This window comes from Anabrus simplex, chromosome 1 (assembly GCF_040414725.1).
Source record: "Anabrus simplex isolate iqAnaSimp1 chromosome 1, ASM4041472v1, whole genome shotgun sequence".
Taxonomy (NCBI): Eukaryota; Metazoa; Arthropoda; class Insecta; order Orthoptera; family Tettigoniidae; genus Anabrus; species Anabrus simplex.
In genome coordinates this window covers 1708696248-1708717562 of record NC_090265.1, presented here as the reverse complement: position 1 = coordinate 1708717562, position 21315 = coordinate 1708696248, and the positions used below count along the sequence as shown (strand labels likewise).

General features: G+C 38.4%; 1 protein-coding gene across 4 annotated transcripts in view; it reads right to left on the bottom strand.

The window, feature by feature from the left end:
• Positions 1-21315, bottom strand: part of Ipk2 (Inositol phosphate kinase 2) — a 232520-nt gene that overhangs the window by 40065 nt on the left and 171140 nt on the right. For 3 of the 4 annotated variants that reach the window (XM_067138449.2, XM_067138450.2, XM_068225670.1), the window contains exons 2-3: positions 9599-9791; positions 598-774 (exon numbers count right to left, since the gene is read on the bottom strand). In XM_067138449.2, coding sequence (XP_066994550.2) covers positions 598-774; positions 9599-9776 — 355 coding nt within the window. In that variant the 5' untranslated portion in view covers positions 9777-9791. Of the gene's footprint in view, positions 1-597; positions 775-9598; positions 9792-9917; positions 10078-21315 lie in introns of those variants that run through there. The other variant, XM_067138445.2, reaches the window with a different exon arrangement.

The window sequence follows — 21315 nt, the reverse complement described above, 5'->3', positions numbered from 1 at the left end:
TGCACAACAGGAATCGACATCATGTTTACTAGGACCAGTTCCATGAGTGAAAAGTTTGAGAGCTGGTCCAAGGGTGAACATCTGAACAGGTGGAAAGCAACCACAGGTATCAAACATGGGGAACTTTTTATTAAAGGACCAGGCAAGAAAACTGAACACTACCCAAGTACAGTAGAATTAAGTTAAGATTCGATTCATAGTAGAAATCCTCATAGGACATGACCCTGTGAATTCCAAACAACAACCTAAAACAGAAACTTTGCAACAAAAAGAAATAAACTACCCATCAGACAATTCACACATGTGAGGACCTACCTCCCAAGAGGTACAGTATAATATATTTGGAACATAACCTTGAATCAAAGGAATGAAACACTTGTTAGCGGACCTGTATACTCTAGTTAAGAACATAGGAATAATGGACTGGTGTTTGTTCAAAACAGGATAGTAGCCTACAATATCCCAACAGCTGCAGTGTAATGCTGATGGGCCCTTGATATACTAAAAAAAGTTATAAGCACAAATATCAAAACACTCACCAATGCAACTTTTTTCAAGATATCAGAAAATAGGAGGATTATTACATTTTGAATATACCTTTGTCTCCAATACTTAAAGTAGTAGTTCCAAAATATTCTGGAACAAATCTCCTCAGTTCTATTGATGCCTGATCAGTAGCTACTTGCAATTCTTCATAAAACTTCAATTCTCGCTGTGCTTGAACAGGTTTTATCAATGGTTTTAGTACATATCCATCTTTATGTCTCAACATCCCTAAAACACAACATGAAAAAAAAATTAAACACCAAGTTCAAACAAAACACAAAGACATACAAACTAATGAGGCACACCACTCACCAACATGCTGTTTCAATTTTCAAATAGATTTTCTTAACATAGGATGTTCAACGATAAAACTGGAAGGGGTATTTCCTTTGTTCATCATTGTTGGTAGCTAGAATATTTTAATGTCAGAGTCATTCCATGGTTGCAGGCATGACATTTTCACAGCAAATCAATTTGTAATAACATTTTTGTTCTGCATATAGAGTGAAACTTCTCAATAATGGTTATGCTTGGGGAGGTGCAAATAGGGAAAATAAATGTCCATTATTAAGAACATAATGGGTTTCTTTCTCTGATTCAAGGAACAAAATACACACAGTGAATTTAAATTTTCCAAAGTATAACTACATAAGTTACAAGTTTCAAGAAAAAAGAAAATCAGTAAACATAGTGCAAACTTTTGTTACAATACTGCATTCAAAACGCTGTTTCATTTTCAATAGCCTCTAACTATTTTTGGCCAGACTCAGATTGTCCAACATAATCATTTATGCTTTTCTGAATCTTAAAGTTCTTTTCCTAAGTTGTTTTTTCTTGAAAAGTAATGCTTAACTTCCTCACCTCTTCAGCAGCTTCCTTACTTGTAAGCAGAGTTCAGGATTGTCATCATCAACATAATAAATAATAATGTTATTCACTTTATGTCCCACTAACTACTTTTATGGTTTTCAGAGATGCCCAGGTGCTGGAATTTAGTCCCACAGGAGTTCTTTTATGTGCCCGAAAATCTACCGACATGAGTTTGACGTATTTGAACACCTTCAAATACCACCGGAATGAGTCAGGATCGAAACTGCCAAGTTGCAGAATGGACAATCTTGAATCTGAACACAAGTCACTGCATAAGTTTCAAAATAAAGATTATACCTAATCCTAAACTTATTAATTTGCCCACTGTCATGTTTTGTGTTGGTCTGTACTGACTAACCACAATCAATCTGAAATTCCAAATGGTGACTGCCTTGTCAATACTGAACATTTCTAGGACATAACAGTACGTTTATTTCATAGTAATAGTTCAATCGTACATGCTTCACCATACACTGTTTTTCAAGTGCTCAAGCAGTTGTTTGACTTTTCAGATTAGTGGAAATAAGAACAGATTTCTGTTGACAACATACAGAAGACGAGTATACAAATAAGCTGTGATAATGTTTTTGTTATAAACGTTTTTAAATAATGTACCGTATGTAGTTTTAAGTAAGTGTTTCCAAACTTGTTCGAGAAGAAGTACGGTAATGAAGTCATTTGGAGATGGAAAGTGTAATATTCGCTGAAGAAGAGAATTACATTGTTCTTGAAACATGCATGATTATAATATTAATATTGTAATACTATTTTACACACAATAGAGAAAAATAAACAAAACACACTAAAAAGAAAGGTCAGTGGAGTATAAGAAGAAAAATATGTACAGATGTATACACAGGTTATATTACAAGCCCAGGAGAGTAGTAGTTACTTCTGGAGATTATGTAAGTGACTTCTAAATTTTGACAATGAGCAGTTAAATATATCAATATCCACTTTGTTTAGAAAACTTGACATTCGTTCAATTGGCCCATTGAATGCATAGTTACTTCTACTGTATGCCAATTTGTAGACAATGTATTCTTAAAACTTGTGCGTCTGTCTGGTACATGTAGGTTAAATTTTCAAGGAGCTGTGGGCAATTCACAAACAACAAGAATAAAATACTGTTGTCTCCTAGATATGTTTAGTGTTGACAAGGCAAACATCATTTGTAATTTCCTGTGATGCAGATTTCAAATGTGTTAAAATTTTTATTTATATGCCAGGAGCTTCTACTGTATTCTAAGAAGGTTCTCCAAAGGAAAAGATGGCTCTTGAAAACGAACCCAGGAAAGATTAAAAATGATCGGTTTATGATCAGAATAAGTACAGTGAAAATCCACAGCCTGTTTGCAGTCATTCAACCAGGTCAGGAGTGGAATGAATAAGCCCCCAGCTAGCGGTGAGGATAGGAATTGTGCCGGCTGCTGAAGCCTGTCGCACTCCTCTGGGGCAATGATTAATGAATGACAAATGAAATGAAATGATATTGAAGAGTGTTGCTGGAATGAATGATGACGGGGAAAACCGGAGTACCCGGAGAAAAACCTGTCCCGCCTCCGCTTTGTTCAGCTCAAATCTCACATGGAGTGACCGGGATTTGAACCACGAAACCCAGCGGTGAGAGGCCAGCGCGCTGCTGCCTGAGCCACGGAGGCTCCTTTATAAGTACATTAGGAACAGTAAAATCAATTGGTCTCACCTCCGTTTTCACCTCACCGTGGTTGATTTACCCCCCCCCCCCCTCCCAAAAAAAAGAAGGCGTGTTTCTTTACGTTTAAAGGAGATTCCAAATACCAATGTTCATGTGTGTTACCTTCAGTTTTGAGATATAAGTATTCCCATAAAAATAATTCAATTTTTTCACTTACTTTCATACTCCCCACCCCTTAAGTGAATTTTCCGGCAAAAAATATTTATTTCTTTAATAGTAAAGGATCTTCTAAATACCTATTATCTTCAGATTTTGAGATGTGTGTCCTCATGAAACGAATTCAACTCCTTTTCACACCAGCCCCCCCCCCCCCCCCCCAAAGATGATTCCCCGCCCCCCAAAACGCGTCGTTTTATTTTTAAAGAAGATCGAAATACCAATTTTCACATCTGGAACAACTTTAGTTTTTATTAGATGTAAGTATCCTCATACAATTAATTCAATTAATTGTTCACCCCCCCTCATTGGATTTTCCGAGAATACCTGTTTCTTTACTTTAACAGGAGATTCCATTATGTCTGTAACATTTTACGTTTCTGAGATATACTGTAGATATAGTCTTTCTAAAAATTCACCCCAATTTGTCACTCATGTTTAACCCCCATTAATTAGATTTTCCAAAAACAAAAAAATAAATGTTTCTGTATTTTTAAAGGAGATTCCACATACTAACTGTCTGGTCTGTAATATATTCAGTTTCTGAGATATAAGTATCCTCATTAAAGACATTCAATCCCTTATTCACACTTTTCATTCCTCCTATTGGGATTTACAGAAAACAAAAAAATATGTGTCCTTTTATTTTTAAAGAAAATTCTAAATATCAATTTTTACATCTGCAAACTTTTGAAGTTTTGAGATATAGATACACACATTTTTAAAATACACCCCCCTTTCACCTCCCCCCCCCCCCCCACTATTTGGATTTTCTAAAAACAAAATATAAAGGAGATCCCAAATACTGATTTTCAGGTCTGTAACATCTTCAGTTTCTGAGATATAAAGATCCTTATTAAAGGCATTCAACCATTTCTTACCCCTTTTCACCCCTCCTATTGGGATTTTCCGAAAACAAAAAAATATGTGTTTCTTTATTTTGAAAGTAGATTCTAAGTACCAATTTTTATATCTGTTAACTTTGAAAGTTTTGAGATATAGATACACTCATTTTATAAATTCACCCCCCTTTCAACCCTCCACTATTTGGATTTTCCAAAAACAAAAAGTACATGTTTCTTTACTTTTAAAGGAGATTCCAAATGCCTTTTTTCAGGTCTGTAATATCTTCAGTTTCTGAGATATAAGTATCCTCATTAAAAGGCATTCAACCCGTTTTCACTCCTTTTCACCCCTCCTATCAGGATTTTCCAAAAACAGAAAAATACATGTTTCTTTATGTTGAAAGGAGACTCTAAATACCAATTTCTACGTCTGTAAACCATTACAGTTTCGAGATATAGATAAACTCATTTTAAAATTACACCCCCCCTTTTCACCCCCTCCCCCATTATTTGGATTTTCCAAAAACAAAAAAAATATGTATTTCTTTATTTTTAAAGGAGGTTCCAAATTTAAATTTTCATGACTGTAACATCTTTAGTTCTTGAGACATAACTCTCCACATAAAAGGTGTTCAACCTCTTTTCACCCCTTTTCATCCCCTTTTATGGGATTTCCGAAAACAAAAAAATACGTGTTTCTTTATTTTTAAAGGAGATTCCAAATGCCATTTTTATTACTCTAAACCTTTTTTCTTTTGAGATATAGATATTCTCATTTTAAAAATTAACCCCCCTTTCCACCCCCTTAGCGACAGAATATCCAAAAATCCTCCCTTAGCGAGCACCTACATGTTAATATGAATGTATCCCCAAAGTTTCATTTCTCTATGTCCAGCAGTTTCGGCTCGGCGATGATGAATCCGTCAGTCAGTCAGTGAGTGAGTCAGTCAGGACTAGCTATTTTATATATATAGATTATATTATTATAAACGGCAGATTGTGCTGAAAGCCTGCAGTCCTGAAACTTGAAAATAGCTGCAATGAATATGATATGAAAACTGGCCTTTTTTTTTCTATTGGCTTTACCTCGCACTGACACAGATATGTCTTATGGTGACGATGGGACAGGAAAGGGCTAGGACTGGGAAGGAAGCAGCCATGACCTTAAATAAGGTACAGCCCCAGCATTTGCCTGGTGTGAAAATGGGAAACCACGGAAAACCATCTTCAGGGCTGCCGATAGTGAGGTTCGAACCTACCATCTCCAAATACTGGACACTGGCCGCACTTAAGCGACTACAGCTATCGAGCTCGGTAAACTGGCCTTTCCAAGACAAAGTGATGTCAGTAGGTAAGAAACCTGGAACAGGTAGATCATTGCAAGTATTTAGGATGTGTATTCTCCCAGGATGGTAATATAGTGAGATTGAATCAAAGTGCAGTAAAGTTAATGCAGTAAGCTCACAGCTGTGATCAAAAGTATTCTGTAAGAAAGAAGTCAGCTCCAATATGAAACTATCTTTACCCCAGTCTGTTTTCAGACCGACTTTGCTTTACAGGAGTGAAAGCTGGGGGACTCAGGATATTTTTTTTCACAAGTAAGAAGTAACAGACATGAAAGTACCGAGAGTGACCGCTGGCACACAGACATGGGAACAATGGCATGAGGGTACTTGGAATGAGGAGATAAAGGCTGAGATAGGAATGAACTCAACTGATGAAGATGTACACACAAACCTGCTTTGGTGGCGAGGTCATGTGAGGCAAATGGACGAAGATAGCTTACCTAGGAGAATAATGGACTGTCATGGAGGGTAAGAGAAGGAGAGGGAGACCAAGATGATGATGGTTAGACTCAGTTTCCAATGATTTAAAGATAGAACTAAACAAGGCTACAGAGATAGTTACAAATACAGGATTGTGGCGGAGTTTAGTAAAATCACAGAAACTTGCAGACAGAATGCTGAAAGGCATAACAGTCTAAGATGAAGTATGTATACTGTATTATATTATTATATTTTAATATTAAATAGTATATTTGTTAAACTCTCCTGATTTGTTTAAAAAGTTCACAGGAGATAGCGAAACACTGAGCAGAGAGTGTACAAACAAGAACAATTGAAAAACCAAGCATTAGATGTTCAGGGCAGCCAACTTGTGGGACATTCCTTCCTGTTCTCCGTAGTGCTAACAACCTGAATTAGTGTACAAACAACAATTGAAAAACCAAGCATTAGATGTTCAGGGCAGCCAACTTGTGGGACATTCCTTCCTCTTCTCCGTAGTGCTAACAACCTGAATTACTCAAATGTATTCTGCAATCAATTCTGTAATCTTTTGACTGAATATTCTGTTTATTACAGGGTGTTTTTTTTTGTTTTGTTTTTTAATCATTTGACATGGATCGACCCATCACCAGCCTTATGTATGTGTAAAGACTAACTGTTAATCTGATGGAATTTCAAGGGTACCCTTAATTACTGCGACCTAGAACGAGGACAGCTAGCCCTGGATTCAAGACAGCATTTCATTAGTGAATGGAAACGAGGTGGGAATTGTGACTACACTAGCTGGAATTTGAACCACAAATGGCTGCATGGTGGAGATTTCCATCCCTATATTGGAGCCGACATAACCTAGGCAAGAATCAGAGTTAACGTGCTGTATTCTTACAGAATAAATACACTCCTCTTCATTCTACGCACATTTCAGAAAAGAAACTCATGTAAATCCTTCACTTGGCTTTGGCTCGCAATAAAATTCTGAAGAGAAGCTATGACATCACACAAGAGTATAAACATTGCACATAAATATATGCGTACGTGTGGAGATAAATCACACACAGAGCTACCGGACTTGTAGCCAAGACCTTGTAGATTGCTTACTCCCCCACCTGCTCAATGAATATGACTTCTCATAGAGGCAGCAAAACTATTGGATTTCTTTAAATTTTGAGAAGTATTCAAGTCAATTTCCTCAGTGAGAACTTAATGTTGCTTGTCAGGCTTACAGCATGCAAGAGAAAGATAGACTGAAGACAAAGCTTTCAGTTTTATTTCAACGACAAGAGTGCAAGAAGAACTCTGAAGGAGCTGTCTCACTACTTCAATTCATCTTTACCATCAGTTTGCAACACACTTTCTCTCAAATTACCAGACTGATGAGAATATTAGCCACAACACCCATGACAACTGCTGAACTGGAAATATGTGGTGTATTGGGTTTTTTTCCTCAAGAGAATCAAGAGGTTCTCAGTCTCACAAGGAGCCTTTTTGCAAGTGCAATGCCTACTTCAAACCATTCAGAATGGCAGCAGTAAAATATTAGCTGCTATTCTCATGGTGTTCGAAACAAACCTATAACTTGCACCAGGAGCAAGAAAACTGATCATAAAGTTAGAGCCAGCAAACACCCATGCGCAACCTGCACGGCTGAGTGTGGGATGATGATGATGACGATGATATAGGGTGAGGGTGAAACCCAGTGTTGGTACACAGCCCACTCCTGCTGAATAATACCAAACAGTCTGCTCAATGCTTAACATCGCCATCCAACGGATGAATCACTAAACAGTGGCATCTGGCTGCACTTCATATGAACACTGCGGAGAGGTTTAGAATTGAATCCAGGCTTTTGACATGCAATCTAGTGATCAGAAATTGTATTATCACCACCTCTCAATATTCTGATGGTGAAATTTTTTCCACTAACCACAATGCCAGATCATATACATTTGACACCTTAATGATGACCACCAGGCGGGTTTCACTCCAACCCGTGTATGTTAATTAGTCTGCGCACGTCCTGAACAGTGATGAAACCAATTGGTCTAAAACATCATGGGTGCATAGCATAGAGCCTCTTGAAGGGAGTGTATCGCCGTGCAGTTGGGACACTGTTCCATGTCAGGCCATTGGCCTACAGCGAAGTAGTTTTGTTGATGATGACACCTATTTTGCTGAATTCTAGGAGTGATGCGATAGTTAATAAATTTCAGCCAATGGGAGAGGAAAATGTTGTACTATTCCTAATATTTTACTATAAAAGTAAATATATTTCTGGGGCAGATTGGTGGGTCCTTAGCATTGGCAATGAACACATCTGTCACCTACAAATCATACAAGGTTTTAAAATCTGCATTTCTAAACTGTATATAGTCCGCCCACCTTTTAGCGATGTTACTTTGTACGGGGGTGCAGAGTAAGGAGGGAGCTCCCCCGGTTAAGGTTATACTGCCAACTGAATGGATATGAAATCTGAATTGAATCGATAATATGATCGATCAATGTGAATTTTCTAAACATTTATTATCTTATGCCAACAACTGTGTCACACATACACATACATTATTTAACATTATATAACATTTCTCGATGCGAATCTTGTTCCTAACATGAATTCTATAGTTTGGCTTTGCTGTGTAAACAACAACAGTACTTGTACCAGTACGTAAAGTGTACGCCAGATGTCGCACACAATGCATAAGCGATTCATAGTTTATGTTTCAAAGACTGCCAATATGAATCTGAGATTTAAATAATTTAGTGTGGCTACTTCTGGCCGAGTGCAGCCCTTGTAAGGCAGACCCTCCGATGAGGGTGGACGGCACCTGCCATGTGTAGATAACTGCGTGTGATTGTGGTGGAGGATAGTGTTATGTGTGGTGTGCGAGTTGCAGGGATGTTGGGGACAGCACAAACATCCAGCCCCCGGGCCACTGGAATTAACCAATGAAGGTTAAAATCCCCAACCCGGCCGGGAATAGAACCCGGGACCTTCTGAACCGAAGGCCAGTACGCTGCCATTCAGCCAACGAGTCGGACATCTCGAAGATAACCGAGGTCGACTGATTCAGCACTAGGGTGTGCATGTATCACTAAAGGGTGCGCGTACTGTACTGGTATCGCACTTCAGGCTAGGGAAAAACTGTAGGCCTATGCCTTTACCAAAATGTCCGACTCCTTAGGCCTCGCAAAACTAACAATGGAGGTCAGAAGATAACAAGAGCTGGCCAAGACAGGATGGACATAAAATATGGCGTAAGGCACAGTTATTTACGGCATGCATGACTGTTATTCAACCTAACTCCTACAAAACATGCAATATGTCGGAAAAAATTACACTGATTGCAAAAATATAGATCAAGGTCGAGCAGATGATGGAAGACAGCTGCTGTAAGAGGTAAAACAACAACAGGATTACCAACCATAGATTCAGGCAATATTTAACAGATATTTTAATGACGCTTTTAGCAAAATTTAAGAAGACTTAACATACTTATTTATCTAAAAATAAAACGCGTTTTTAAGTCTGTCAATTAGGTACACTTCTGCTGCAAATGTACACAATACTTTCCTGTTAGGGCAAAAAATAATTATCTTGGCACAAATTAACGAGTACACCGACAATGCTACTTTCTCTATTCAAAACTGACATATTTTTCACGAAAGTAGAGAGTATTTACCAATCGTTGATTTGCCATCGGCTACTGAATGGCCCGCCACCTGGTTCTCCAAGGGAGTTGTTCCGTCAGGATAAATACTATTCCGATTTTCATCTCCAGGATCAAACAATTTAGATTCAATTCCATTCGACTTCGGGAACATTTCCCTGGATTTTTGCCTTAGATAAACTGTACTCATCTTCGAAATGTCAACCTGCAAAAAGATAATATTAGGTTAGAATAGGTTCACAATTGAACATAATTTACACATGCATATTGAATTAAATCTGTAGCATAAAGTATGGATTGTCTTTGCAGGTCTCATCTGTTTCATACGAACTGTTTTAATAGGGCACATTAATATCAAGTAGTCTAGAATCGTATAATGTTTACTGCCGACTGTTCTACGAACGTAAACAAACAGTCCCGATCCCGAAGTCATAGATGTTTGTAATCGATCAGCTGTCAGAACAGAATGAGACTGGTGCTACTCTCTATCAGCAGCCGTTTTAAGTGTGCACGCGCGTGTGTGTGTGTGTCTCTCTCTCTCTCTCTCTCTCTCTCTCTCTCTCTCTCTCTCTCTCTCTCCCCCCCCCATGACCAACCATGTCGTTGCCTACGAAATTCAGCCCACTGGACGCGGCCTCGAGATACTTCCGACTACCGCCACTAGAGTTCTCTTTACTGTACTGTCTCGCCCGTTCATTACCACAATTCGAACACGAAAAGCTATATCAATTCATTAAAACTAGTCATTTCAGGAGACTCTAAACAGATATGAGATTTAAAAAATAGACCAAGAGCAATTGTAGCACTTGCTTTCTACAACGTATTTCTCACACGATGCTAAAACGAAATAATTCAAGAAAACTTTGTGATAAATTGAGACAAATATATTAGCAGCATTATGTTCATAAAGTCCACTTCATTTCATTTCATCTCATAGAAATACCGGTATTGTATATATTGTGTGACGTACCGGTACATAAGATTAGACAAATACAGTATTTGGATTAGATTACCTGAATTGCTGGAAGCTATCAATTTCAGCACTTTGCGCTTCAGGTGTTTCGTTCTGAAATTCTTGAAGTCTGACCGGAAATTTCCTTGGCGTGATTGTCAGAATCGCTTTTATAAGCTTTGTTAGTATTTTATCTGGTGTTTCCAGTTCACAACAACCAACACAGTGAAAGCGTTGCAGAAATTGATACAACATAGAAAATTAGCTTCTTTACAAGATTTGTTTTTCCCAAGTAGCGCAAAGAGGGGCACGTGAATTTTAAAATGTTTCTTATAATGGATACCGCATTCTAAATAGATGCGTTAAGGACTATCTCTGATGGCTAATGATAGTCGTCGTAGGCAGGTTTCACAGTGTGTTGCTCCTCAGCCACTTTTACCAAGCCAGGGAGACAAGCTCCTAAATGGCCATTTTTTTTTTACATTCTTTCCAATTTGGTTTACTTTTTTGGGAAGTTCAAATACTTTAAAACTTTTTCTGATTTCATTTCCTGTACCGGTATCTCACTTCTCAATTTTTTCTTAATCTGATATTTATTCTTCTCGTCAATATATCATCATCATCATCATCATCTGTTTACCCTCTAGGTTCGGCTTTTCCCTCGGACTCAGCAAGAGATCCCACCTCTACCGCCTCAAGGGTAGTGTCCTAGAGCTTCAGACTCTTGGTCGGGGATACAACTGGGGAGAATGACGAGTACCTCACCCAGGCGGCCTCACCTGCTATGCTGAACAGAGGCCTTGTGGAGGGATGGGAAGATTGGAAGGGATAGACAAGGAAGCGGCCGTGGCCTGAAGTTAGGTACCATCCCGGCATTCGCCTGGAGGAGAAGTGGGAAACCACGGAAAACCACTTCCGGGATGGCTGAGGTGGGAATCGAACCCACCTCTACTCATTTGACCTCCCGAGGCTGAGTGGACCCCGTTCCAGCCCTCGTACCACTTTTCAAATTTCGTGGCAGAGCCGGGAATCGAACCCGGACCTCCGGGGGTGGCAGCTAATCACACTAACCACTACACCACAGAAGCGGACCTCGTCAATATATACTTAGATTTAACTGAGCAACTACCCTTTCTTGGACACGAGGCTTTTACTCCTTTTCCTTTGTGGTCGACGTAGAACAGTTGTTTTCTGAAGATGTGACATGTTCATCGTTATCCGAATCAGAAATTTTATTAAATATTGATAACACGTTATTTCTGGGAGCTGGATCCTTTCTGCATTTGACACTTTTCTGTTTGTGAACAGGATATACATTAAAAACCGAAGGAAATTTATTGGAAAGAATTCGTTTGATTGATATACTCATACTGAAATCTGATGTATTAAAATATAAGCTACGCACTCGGGAATAATTGTTCGGTACCCACTGAAATCCTACTTTATCACCTTGCATCGAAATAGCTTGCCTGCATTTCTCTTTCAAACCACACTCCGAAGGAAAAATATGGGACGTCACATTTTCTTGCGTCTTAGCAGTATCCAAAGTACATAGAGGTACACAACAGTACACCGTCTTCTCACCTTTGCCGGTCTTCTGACCCCAACTTGGAAGGTCGATCCTGGCTCAGTCCGGTGGTATTTAAAGGTTCTCAAATACGTCAGCCTCGCGTCGGTAGATATTCTGACACATTAAAGAACTCCTGTAGGACTAAATTCCGGCGTATCCAAAAACCGTAAAAGTGGTTAGGGGATGTAAAACCAATAACATTATTATTATTATTATTATTATTATTATTATTATTATTATTATTATTATTATTATTATTATTATTATTACCTTCACAAACCGTCACAGACACTCATCGATAGAAACAATACTCACAATAAATGGCACAAGATCAACACAGCATCACAATTACTCCGCACGACACAATGTTAAAGTCCGCCTAGAACCAGCCTAGAACAGAACAGAAACCTGACATCTGGCGGTCAAACCGTGAACACGGTCGGGCCATCTTTTCAGCTTACTGAACTGCCACTTAAGTTGCCGGAATATACCTAATTTTCCACTAAGCTAAGACCCAATCTCCCGTCACGTGAAAATAACGACGTTTGGTCGTCATAAACGCTCTACAGGGGTTTTCATCCAACTAGATTCCATACAGTACGTTTTATAATCTACCGTATAAATGCAGAAGAAGTAATCAGAACCGAAGGGCAGTACGCCGACCATTCAATCAATCAATACTGATCTGCATTTAGGGCAGTCGCCCAGGTGGCAGATTCCCTATCTGTTGCTTTCCTAGCCTTTTCCGAAATGATTTCAAAGAAATTGGAAATTTATTGAACATCTCCCTTGGTAAGTTATTCCAATCCCTAACTCCCCTTCCTATAAATGAATATTTGCCCCAGTTTGTCCTCTTGAATTCCAACTTTATCTTCATATTGTGATCTTTCCTACTTTTATAGACGCCATTCAAACCTATTCGTCTACTAATGTCATTCCACGCCATCTCTCCGCTGACAGCTCGGAACATACCACTTAGTCGAGCAGCTCTTCTTCTTTCTCTCAATTCTTCCCAATCCAAACATTGCAACATTTTTGTAACGCTACTCTTTTGTCGGAAATCACCCAGAACAAATCGAGCTGCTTTTCTTTGGATTTTTTCCAGTTCTTGAATCAGGTAATCCTGGTGAGGGTCCCATACACTGGAACCATACTCTAGTTGGGGTCTTACCAGAGACTTATATGCACTCTCCTTTACATCCTTACTACAACCCCTAAACACCCTCATAACCATGTGCAGAGATCGGTACCCTTTATTTACAATCCCATTTATGTGATTACCCCAGTGAAGATCTTTCCTTATATTAACACCTAGATACTTACAATGATCCCCAAAAGGAACTTTCACCCCATCAACGCAGTAATTAAAACTGAGAGGACTTTTCCTATTTGTAAAACTCACAACCTGACTTTTAGCCCCATTTATCAACATACCATTGCCTGCTGTCCATCTCACAATATTTTCGAGGTCACGTTGCAGTTGCTCACAATCTTGTAACTTATTTATCACTCTATAGAGAATAATATCATCCGCAAAAAGTCTTAGCTCCGATTCCACTACTTTACTCATATCATTTATATATATAAGAAAACATAAAGGTCCGATAACACTGCCCTGAGGAACTCCCCTCTCAACTATTACAGGGTCAGACAAAGCTTCACCTACTCTAACTCTCTGAGATCTATTTTCTAGAAACATAGCAACCCATTCAGTCACTCTTTTGTCTAGTCCAATTGCACTCATTTTTGCCAGTAGTCTCCCATGATCCACCCTATCAAATGCTTTAGACATGTCAATCGCGATACAGTCCATTTGACCTCCAGAATCCAAGATATCTGCTGGAATCCTACAAGTTGAGCTTCAGTGGAATAACCTTTCCTAAAACCGAATTGCCTTCTATCGAACCAGTTATTAATTTCACAAACATGTCTAATATAATCAGAAAGAATGCCTTCCCAAAGCTTACATACAATGCATGTCAAACTTACTGGCCTGTAATTTTCAGCTTTATGTCTATCACCCTTTCCTTTATACACAGGGGCTACTATAGCAACTCTCCATTCATCTGGTATAGCTCCTTCGGCCAAACAATAATCAAATAAGTACTTCAGATATGGTACTATATCCCAACCCATTGTCTTTAGTATATCCCCAGAAATCTGATCAATTCCAGCCGCTTTTCTAGTTTTCAACTTTTGTATCTTATTGTAAATGTCATTGTTATCATACGTAAATTTTATTACTTCTTTGGCCTTAGTCTCTTCCTCTATCTCGACATTATCCTTGTAACCAACAATCTTTACATACTGCTGACTGAATACTTCTGCCTTTTGAAGATCCTCACATACACACTCCCCTTGTTCATTAATTATTCCTGGAATGTCCTTCTTGGAACCTGTTTCTGCCTTAAAATACCTATACATACCCTTCCATTTTTCACTAAAATTTGTATGACTGCCAATTATGCTTGCCATCATGTTATCCTTAGCTGCCTTCTTTGCTAGATTCAATTTTCTAGTAAGTTCCTTCAATTTCTCCTTACTTCCACAGCCATTTCTAACTCTATTTCTTTCCAGTCTGCACCTCCTTCTTAGTCTCTTTATTTCTCTATTATAATAAGGTGGGTCTTTACCATTCCTTACCACCCTTAAAGGTACAAACCTGTTTTCGCATTCCTCAACAATTTCTTTAAACCCATCCCAGAGTCTGTTTACATTTTTATTTACCGTTTTCCACCGATCATAGTTATTTTTTAGAAACTGCCTCATACCTGCTTTATCAGCCATATGGTACTGCCTAACAGTCCTACTTTTAAGACCTTCCTTTCTATCACATTTATTTTTAACTACCACAAAAACAGCTTCATGATCACTAATACCATCTATTACTTCAGTTTCCCTATAGAGCTCATCTGGTTTTATCAGCACCACATCCAAAATATGTTTCCCTCTGGTTGGTTCCATCACTTTCTGAATCAGCTGTCCTTCCCATATTAACTTATTTGCCATTTGTTGGTCATGCTTCCTGTCGTTCGCATTTCCTTCCCAATTGACACCTGGCAAATTCAGATCTCCCGCTACAATCACATTTCTTTCCATGTCGTTTCCCACATAGCTGACTATCCTATCAAATAATTCCGAATCCGCATCAGTGCTACCCTTTCCCGATCTGTACACTCCAAATATATCAAGTTGCCTATTATCTTTAGAAATGAGCCTTACACCTAGAATTTCATGTGTCTCATCTTTAACTTTTTCGTAGCTTACAAATTCTTCTTTCACCAGAATGAAAACTCCCCCCTCCCACCTTTCCTATCCTATCTCTACGATACACACTCCAGTGCCGTGAGAAAATTTCTGCATCCATTATATCATTTCTCAGCCATGATTCAACTCCTATTACAATATCTGGTAAATATATATCTATTAAATTACTTAATTCTATTCCTTTCTTTACAATACTTCTACAGTTCAACACTAACAATTTTATGTCATCCCTACTTGATTTCCAGTTCCCTGTTCCCTTATCACCGCTCCCTAGGCCATCCCGTTTCCCTGAATGTACCTCCCTATTACCCTTCCAAACAAATTTCCTAACTTATACGTACCACTGCGGTTTAAATGAAGGCCATCCGAGCGCAGATCCCTTTCTCCTACCCACCCATTAGGATCTAGAAATTTCACTCCCAGTTTCCCACAGACCCACTCCATAGTCTCATTTAAATCCCCAATCACCCTCCAGTCAGTATCCCTCCTACACAGTATTCCACTAATAACAATCTCCGCTTTCTTAAACTTCACCCGTGCTGCATTTACCAGATCCCACACATCCCCAACTATGTTGGTACTTATATCAGCTTGCCTTACGTTGTTGGTACCAACGTGAAACACTACCACCTTCTCCTTCCCCTCCTCCCTCTCTTCTACTTTCCTCAACATCTGCCTCAACCGAATTCCTGGATAACATTCTACCCTGGTTCCCTTTCCTCCACACACTTTCCCCACGTGTCTAACGATGGAATCCCCCATGACCAGAGCCTCAACCCTACCCACCTCATTTGATCCCCTCCCCTCCTGGTCAGCCCTATCTTTCCTGATAGCTGCAGAAGCTACTTCCTCCTCCCTTTTCTCCTTCCCATGACCCTGTTCCACCTGTCTTTTCCTATCCTCTACTCTACATTTCCCTTTCCTACCTTTTCCCTTCCTCCTACTTCCACGCATCTCAGCAACAGTTCCCTGTCCCTCATCTTCCCTCTGTTGTTCTACCTGGAGTGACTCGTACCGATTTCGCACAGACACCTGTCCTGAATTCTGATCCTGAATAGACCCCTTGGCCTGCAATCTCCTTCCCCTTAGAACATTAGACCACCTGTCTTCTACAACTCCTCCCTCTCCTTCCCCTCCCTCTTGTACACCTACTGTAACCTGTACATTGTTTGAGGGAGTCCTATCTTCCTTCCTGTCTTCTGTGAGAATCCTAATTATCTCCCTCAAACTTTCCAACTCCTCCCTCATACCCCTCAATGCCTCACCACACCCACAATAAGTACACTCGCGCTCCTTAGCCATTCTTTACAGGGGGAAAATTTTAAATTAAAAAAAAAAATAACTTATTTGCAAAAAAAATGAACGGAGGGATATATTGTCTGGGATAGTACACAACAATAAGGTAATTAATATACGACTACACTACAATACTACTTAGTCGTGCTCTATTATTTTTTTTTTTTTTATCCTACAACCCCTAACAGGATAAAAGCTGCTGTTAATTACTGAATATCGAAAGTAATACACAAGAACTACACAATTCCAAACTGCAATTAAGCCTATTCTAATTTCAACAATATTTTAGTAAGAGTTTCTACGGATACCTCTACCACACCAGTACTACACGAATATTTTACAATAATAAAATAAGCACACTAAATTCTAATAGGATATTACTCGTATACTACTGTACAGTACACTATAGTAATTTTTAAACTACTTTCAGACGTATCGTAATTACGATACCGGTACCGTACCGTATGTCACTACTAAGCACAACAGAAATGAAATTTGCAAGAACTACTGTACTCAAAGATTACCAACGAAGCTAAATGGTTAGACAAATTATTATTAGTATTACGGTCTAATAGATATACACGAAAGATACGGCACTATCTAAATGTACTGTATCTATACTACAATGTATCTACACTACACTACACTGCGTTTGGTTAAAAGCTTAAGTATCAAAAGGATTGCCGTACACGAAGAAAAAACACGAATATAACTGGCAAGATACTATCTAATATATTATACCTTATCTTCACTACAATTCTACTGAAATGTGGTTATGTGATTATTACAGCTGGTGGATTACTATTATTTTCCCTACTCCACGGGACGGAGAAAAAAAAATGTCCTTAATTAGGCCTACTGAAAAATACGAGGTTGTCTCCAATAATTTCTCAAATATTTCTATCAAAGGTGTATCATTTCACTTAATATATACAACTCGAGCTTTTACTTACGTGCTTTCTAGCAAAAGTATAAAACTAAATAAACAAACTATAAAATTATCTGAGTGAATATGTGTAAGTAAATGACTGTATTTATTCTTAAGATATGAAGATAGACCACATAGCTGATATACTTAGTTTAAATTAATGAATTGCATTTTTATTGTAAGATTATTGCCGTAGTTGGGTTTAAACTCCTGTTTGTATCATATTCTGTTCATCCTTTTCTACTGTGGTTAAGTATAAGAGAAGGCCAAAATCCCTAACTTCGCCAATAATAATAATAATAATAATAATAATAATAATAATAATAATAATAATAATAATAATAATAATAATAATAATAATAATAATTTTATTTATTAATACATCCATAACAGGGTATATCCCCAATTACAATGGATGGTACAAAATACATTCAATATATAAATGGTACCTATATGTACAAAATATATAACAATTAAAAAACCAAGATTGCCATGACTAAATTAAGAATAATTTAAACAAATTTTCAATAAAACATATAAACCTAGAAAATATTAAAGTTAAAGAAGATAAAACAAATAATCAGAGAAAGAAGAAAAATATTCATGTGTTTGAGTCATCAGTCCATAGACTGGTTTGATGCAGCTCTCCATGCCACCCCATCCTGTGCTAACCTTTTCATTTCTACGTAAATATTGCATCCTACATCTGCTCTAATCTGCCTATCATTCATACCTTGGTCTACCCCTACCGTTCTTACCACCTACACTTCCTTCAAAAACCAACTGAACAAGTCCTGGGTGTCTAAGATGTGTCCTACCATTCTATCTCTTCTTCTCGTCAAATTTAGCCAAATCGATCTCCTCTCGCCAATTCGATTCAGTATCTCTTCATTCGTGATCCGATCTATCCATCTTACCTTCAGCATTCTTCTGTAACACCACATTTCAAAAGCTTCTATTCTCTTTCTTTCTGAGCTAGTTATCGTCCATGTTTCACTTCCATATAATGCCACGCTCCACACGAAAGTCTTCAAAAACATCTTTCTAATTCCTATATCAATGTTTGAAGTGAGCAAATTTCTTTTCTTAAGAAAGCTCTTCCTTGCTTATGCTAATCTGCATTTTATGTCCTCCTTACTTCTGCCATCGTTAGTTATTTTACTACCCAAGTAAGAATATTCATTTACTTCCTTTAAGACTTCACTTCCTAATTTAATATTACCTGCATCACCTGCCTTTGTTCGACTGCACTCCATTACTTTTGTTTTAGACTTATTTATTTTCATCTTGTACTCCTTACCCAAGACTTCGTCCATACCATTCAGCAGCTTCAAGATCTTCTGCAGTCTCAGATAAAATAACAATATCATCGGCAAATCTCAAGATTTTGATTCATAAGAATAGCAAATACACAAACACATATACATTGGAAAAATAATAGTGGCATTACATACGTCATATTTCAGTGCTGAATTAATTTTCTCCAATAAATTATTCATTAAAATGTAAATATTGTTTTAACATTACAATTCTGCTGTGAGCTTGCATCTAGGAAGTGGTGGGTTTGAACCCCACTGTCGGCAGCCCTGAAGATGGTTTTCCGTGGTTTCCCATTTTCATACCAGTTAAATGCTGAAGCTGTACCTTAATTAAGACCACCGCCGCTTCCTTCCCACTCCTAGGCCTTTCCTATTCTATCATCGCCCTATCTGTGTCGGTGCTACGTAAAGCAAATTGAATAAAAACAGTTCTGCTAATCGCAACTGTGAGCTGAGATAGCGCTGATACACCTCAGTTGAATTTTTTTCTCACTTGAAAAAATAAACCTCAGAAGTTCTTGAAACGATTCACTAGCTATGAAGCAATCGATCTTCTTTGAATTGCTGGAAAACAGTATAATTGCTGTTATATAGATGGACGTTTTTAGACTAGTCTATTTAATTGCATAACACGTGTTGTGCTAATTTCCGGTCAGCAGTCCAGTCAGGGACAGGAAGACCTGTCATATCCTTTCTTGAAATTAATGATGACATTAATCAAGCGATGAAAGGCACTGGACATATTTCCCAATATTTTGTGTTTCTTCTTGAAAGACATCACGTGATCTTGACCGTTGAAAAGTATCGAAATGTATTCTCTTGATATTTCTTTAGAGTAAGTGAAATTTTTATGGAATTGCTAAGAATGACAAAGAAAACTTAACAGCACTTCAGAGGAATGAAATATATATATTGAAATTGGAAGAACTGGAATGAATAATTAAATAAACTTACTTTTCTATTTGTTTACGTCGCACCGACAGAGGCAGGACCATGGGATAGAAAAAGGCTAGGACAGGAATCGACCGTGCCCTTAAGAAAAGCTACAGCCCCAGCATGCGTTATCAAATTTGGTGTAAAATAGGAAACCACGAAAAACCATCTTCAGGGCTGCCGACAGTGGGGTTCAAACCCGTCGTCCTCCGAATACAAGCTCATAGCTACATGATCCAAACCGCGCGGTCAACTTGCTCGGTACTGTAAGGCATGCATTAATAAACTGCACTATGATGTCAACATAATAATAAGCGTATCGTTTTGAAACAAAGTTTATAATGTGCAGAATACGAGCCCGTTGATTTCCTCGATCGCACATCTCTCCCACATTTTGATTTCAGGTACCGGCCGGTATCTGACAACCCTGACTACCACGGATTTTAACTATGGTATTGTTAAGTTGACGATGTAGTAACTTTTTATTGTATTGGTAATAAGATTACTGAAAATTTAGATACATTTAGGGCGGTCTTTACAGTAAGGTAGTGGAGGCTGTTATTACTGATTTAAGGGGACCTAACAACGATACTCTAATGTATGTTTGTATGTATAACTATCTCTGGCATTGGCCATTAACCTATGGCTTTCTGTATCTTTGCTTATCTAACCACTTCCTTATAAATAATGTCCATTCCTTACAGTTACCAGCTATGATCTTCAAGCTACACCGCATTCCGTTAACTGCTATTGGAATAACATTGTCTGCGAAAACCAAGCCAAGTATCCCTTGGTTTCCTACAAGTGAGTTTGACCATTTGCCTTCCCACACCTCCGAAAAATATCATGTGGTGGTGGTGGTGGTGGGTGGTCAACACCGCCTCTACAATCAGCTACCACATTCAGATTTCCTGCCCGCAATCAAGCAAAAGCCTACAGAGAATGGACTGACTGCTGGAACACGATACAGCTTACGAGAGGAAAGCTGTATGTTACAATACAGCCCGCTACCCCAAATCAAGTCTCGTTCAAGAATTTGAAGTTAACACGAAGACACCTTTCATCTTTAACAGGAATGCGTCTTGATCATTGATGCTATCCCAGTCATTTCCACAGGATCAAGGTCTTTGACATGCGTTACTGGCCAGGAGACCCTGGAGAAAAAGCCCTACCGCCATGTAAGAAGTTCTCTCGATGTAACAACTATTCCAGTGGCGTATACTAAGCCCTCATTGAAGTTCTCATTTAATTAATCAGTCATTTATTCAAATATACAGAGAATATTTCATTTTATTAAGTACTAGTAACTGGCAGGAAACATTACATTCAGCAGCACATGTCGCAATTTTTGCATGGAGATTGGAGCTCGGGTTTGTTTGCTCCCCAGCTAAGTTTGGAAGGTAGAATTTCGACATGACGTACACAAAGCAGTACAGGGAAACAATAGGTTCGTTCCAACACACG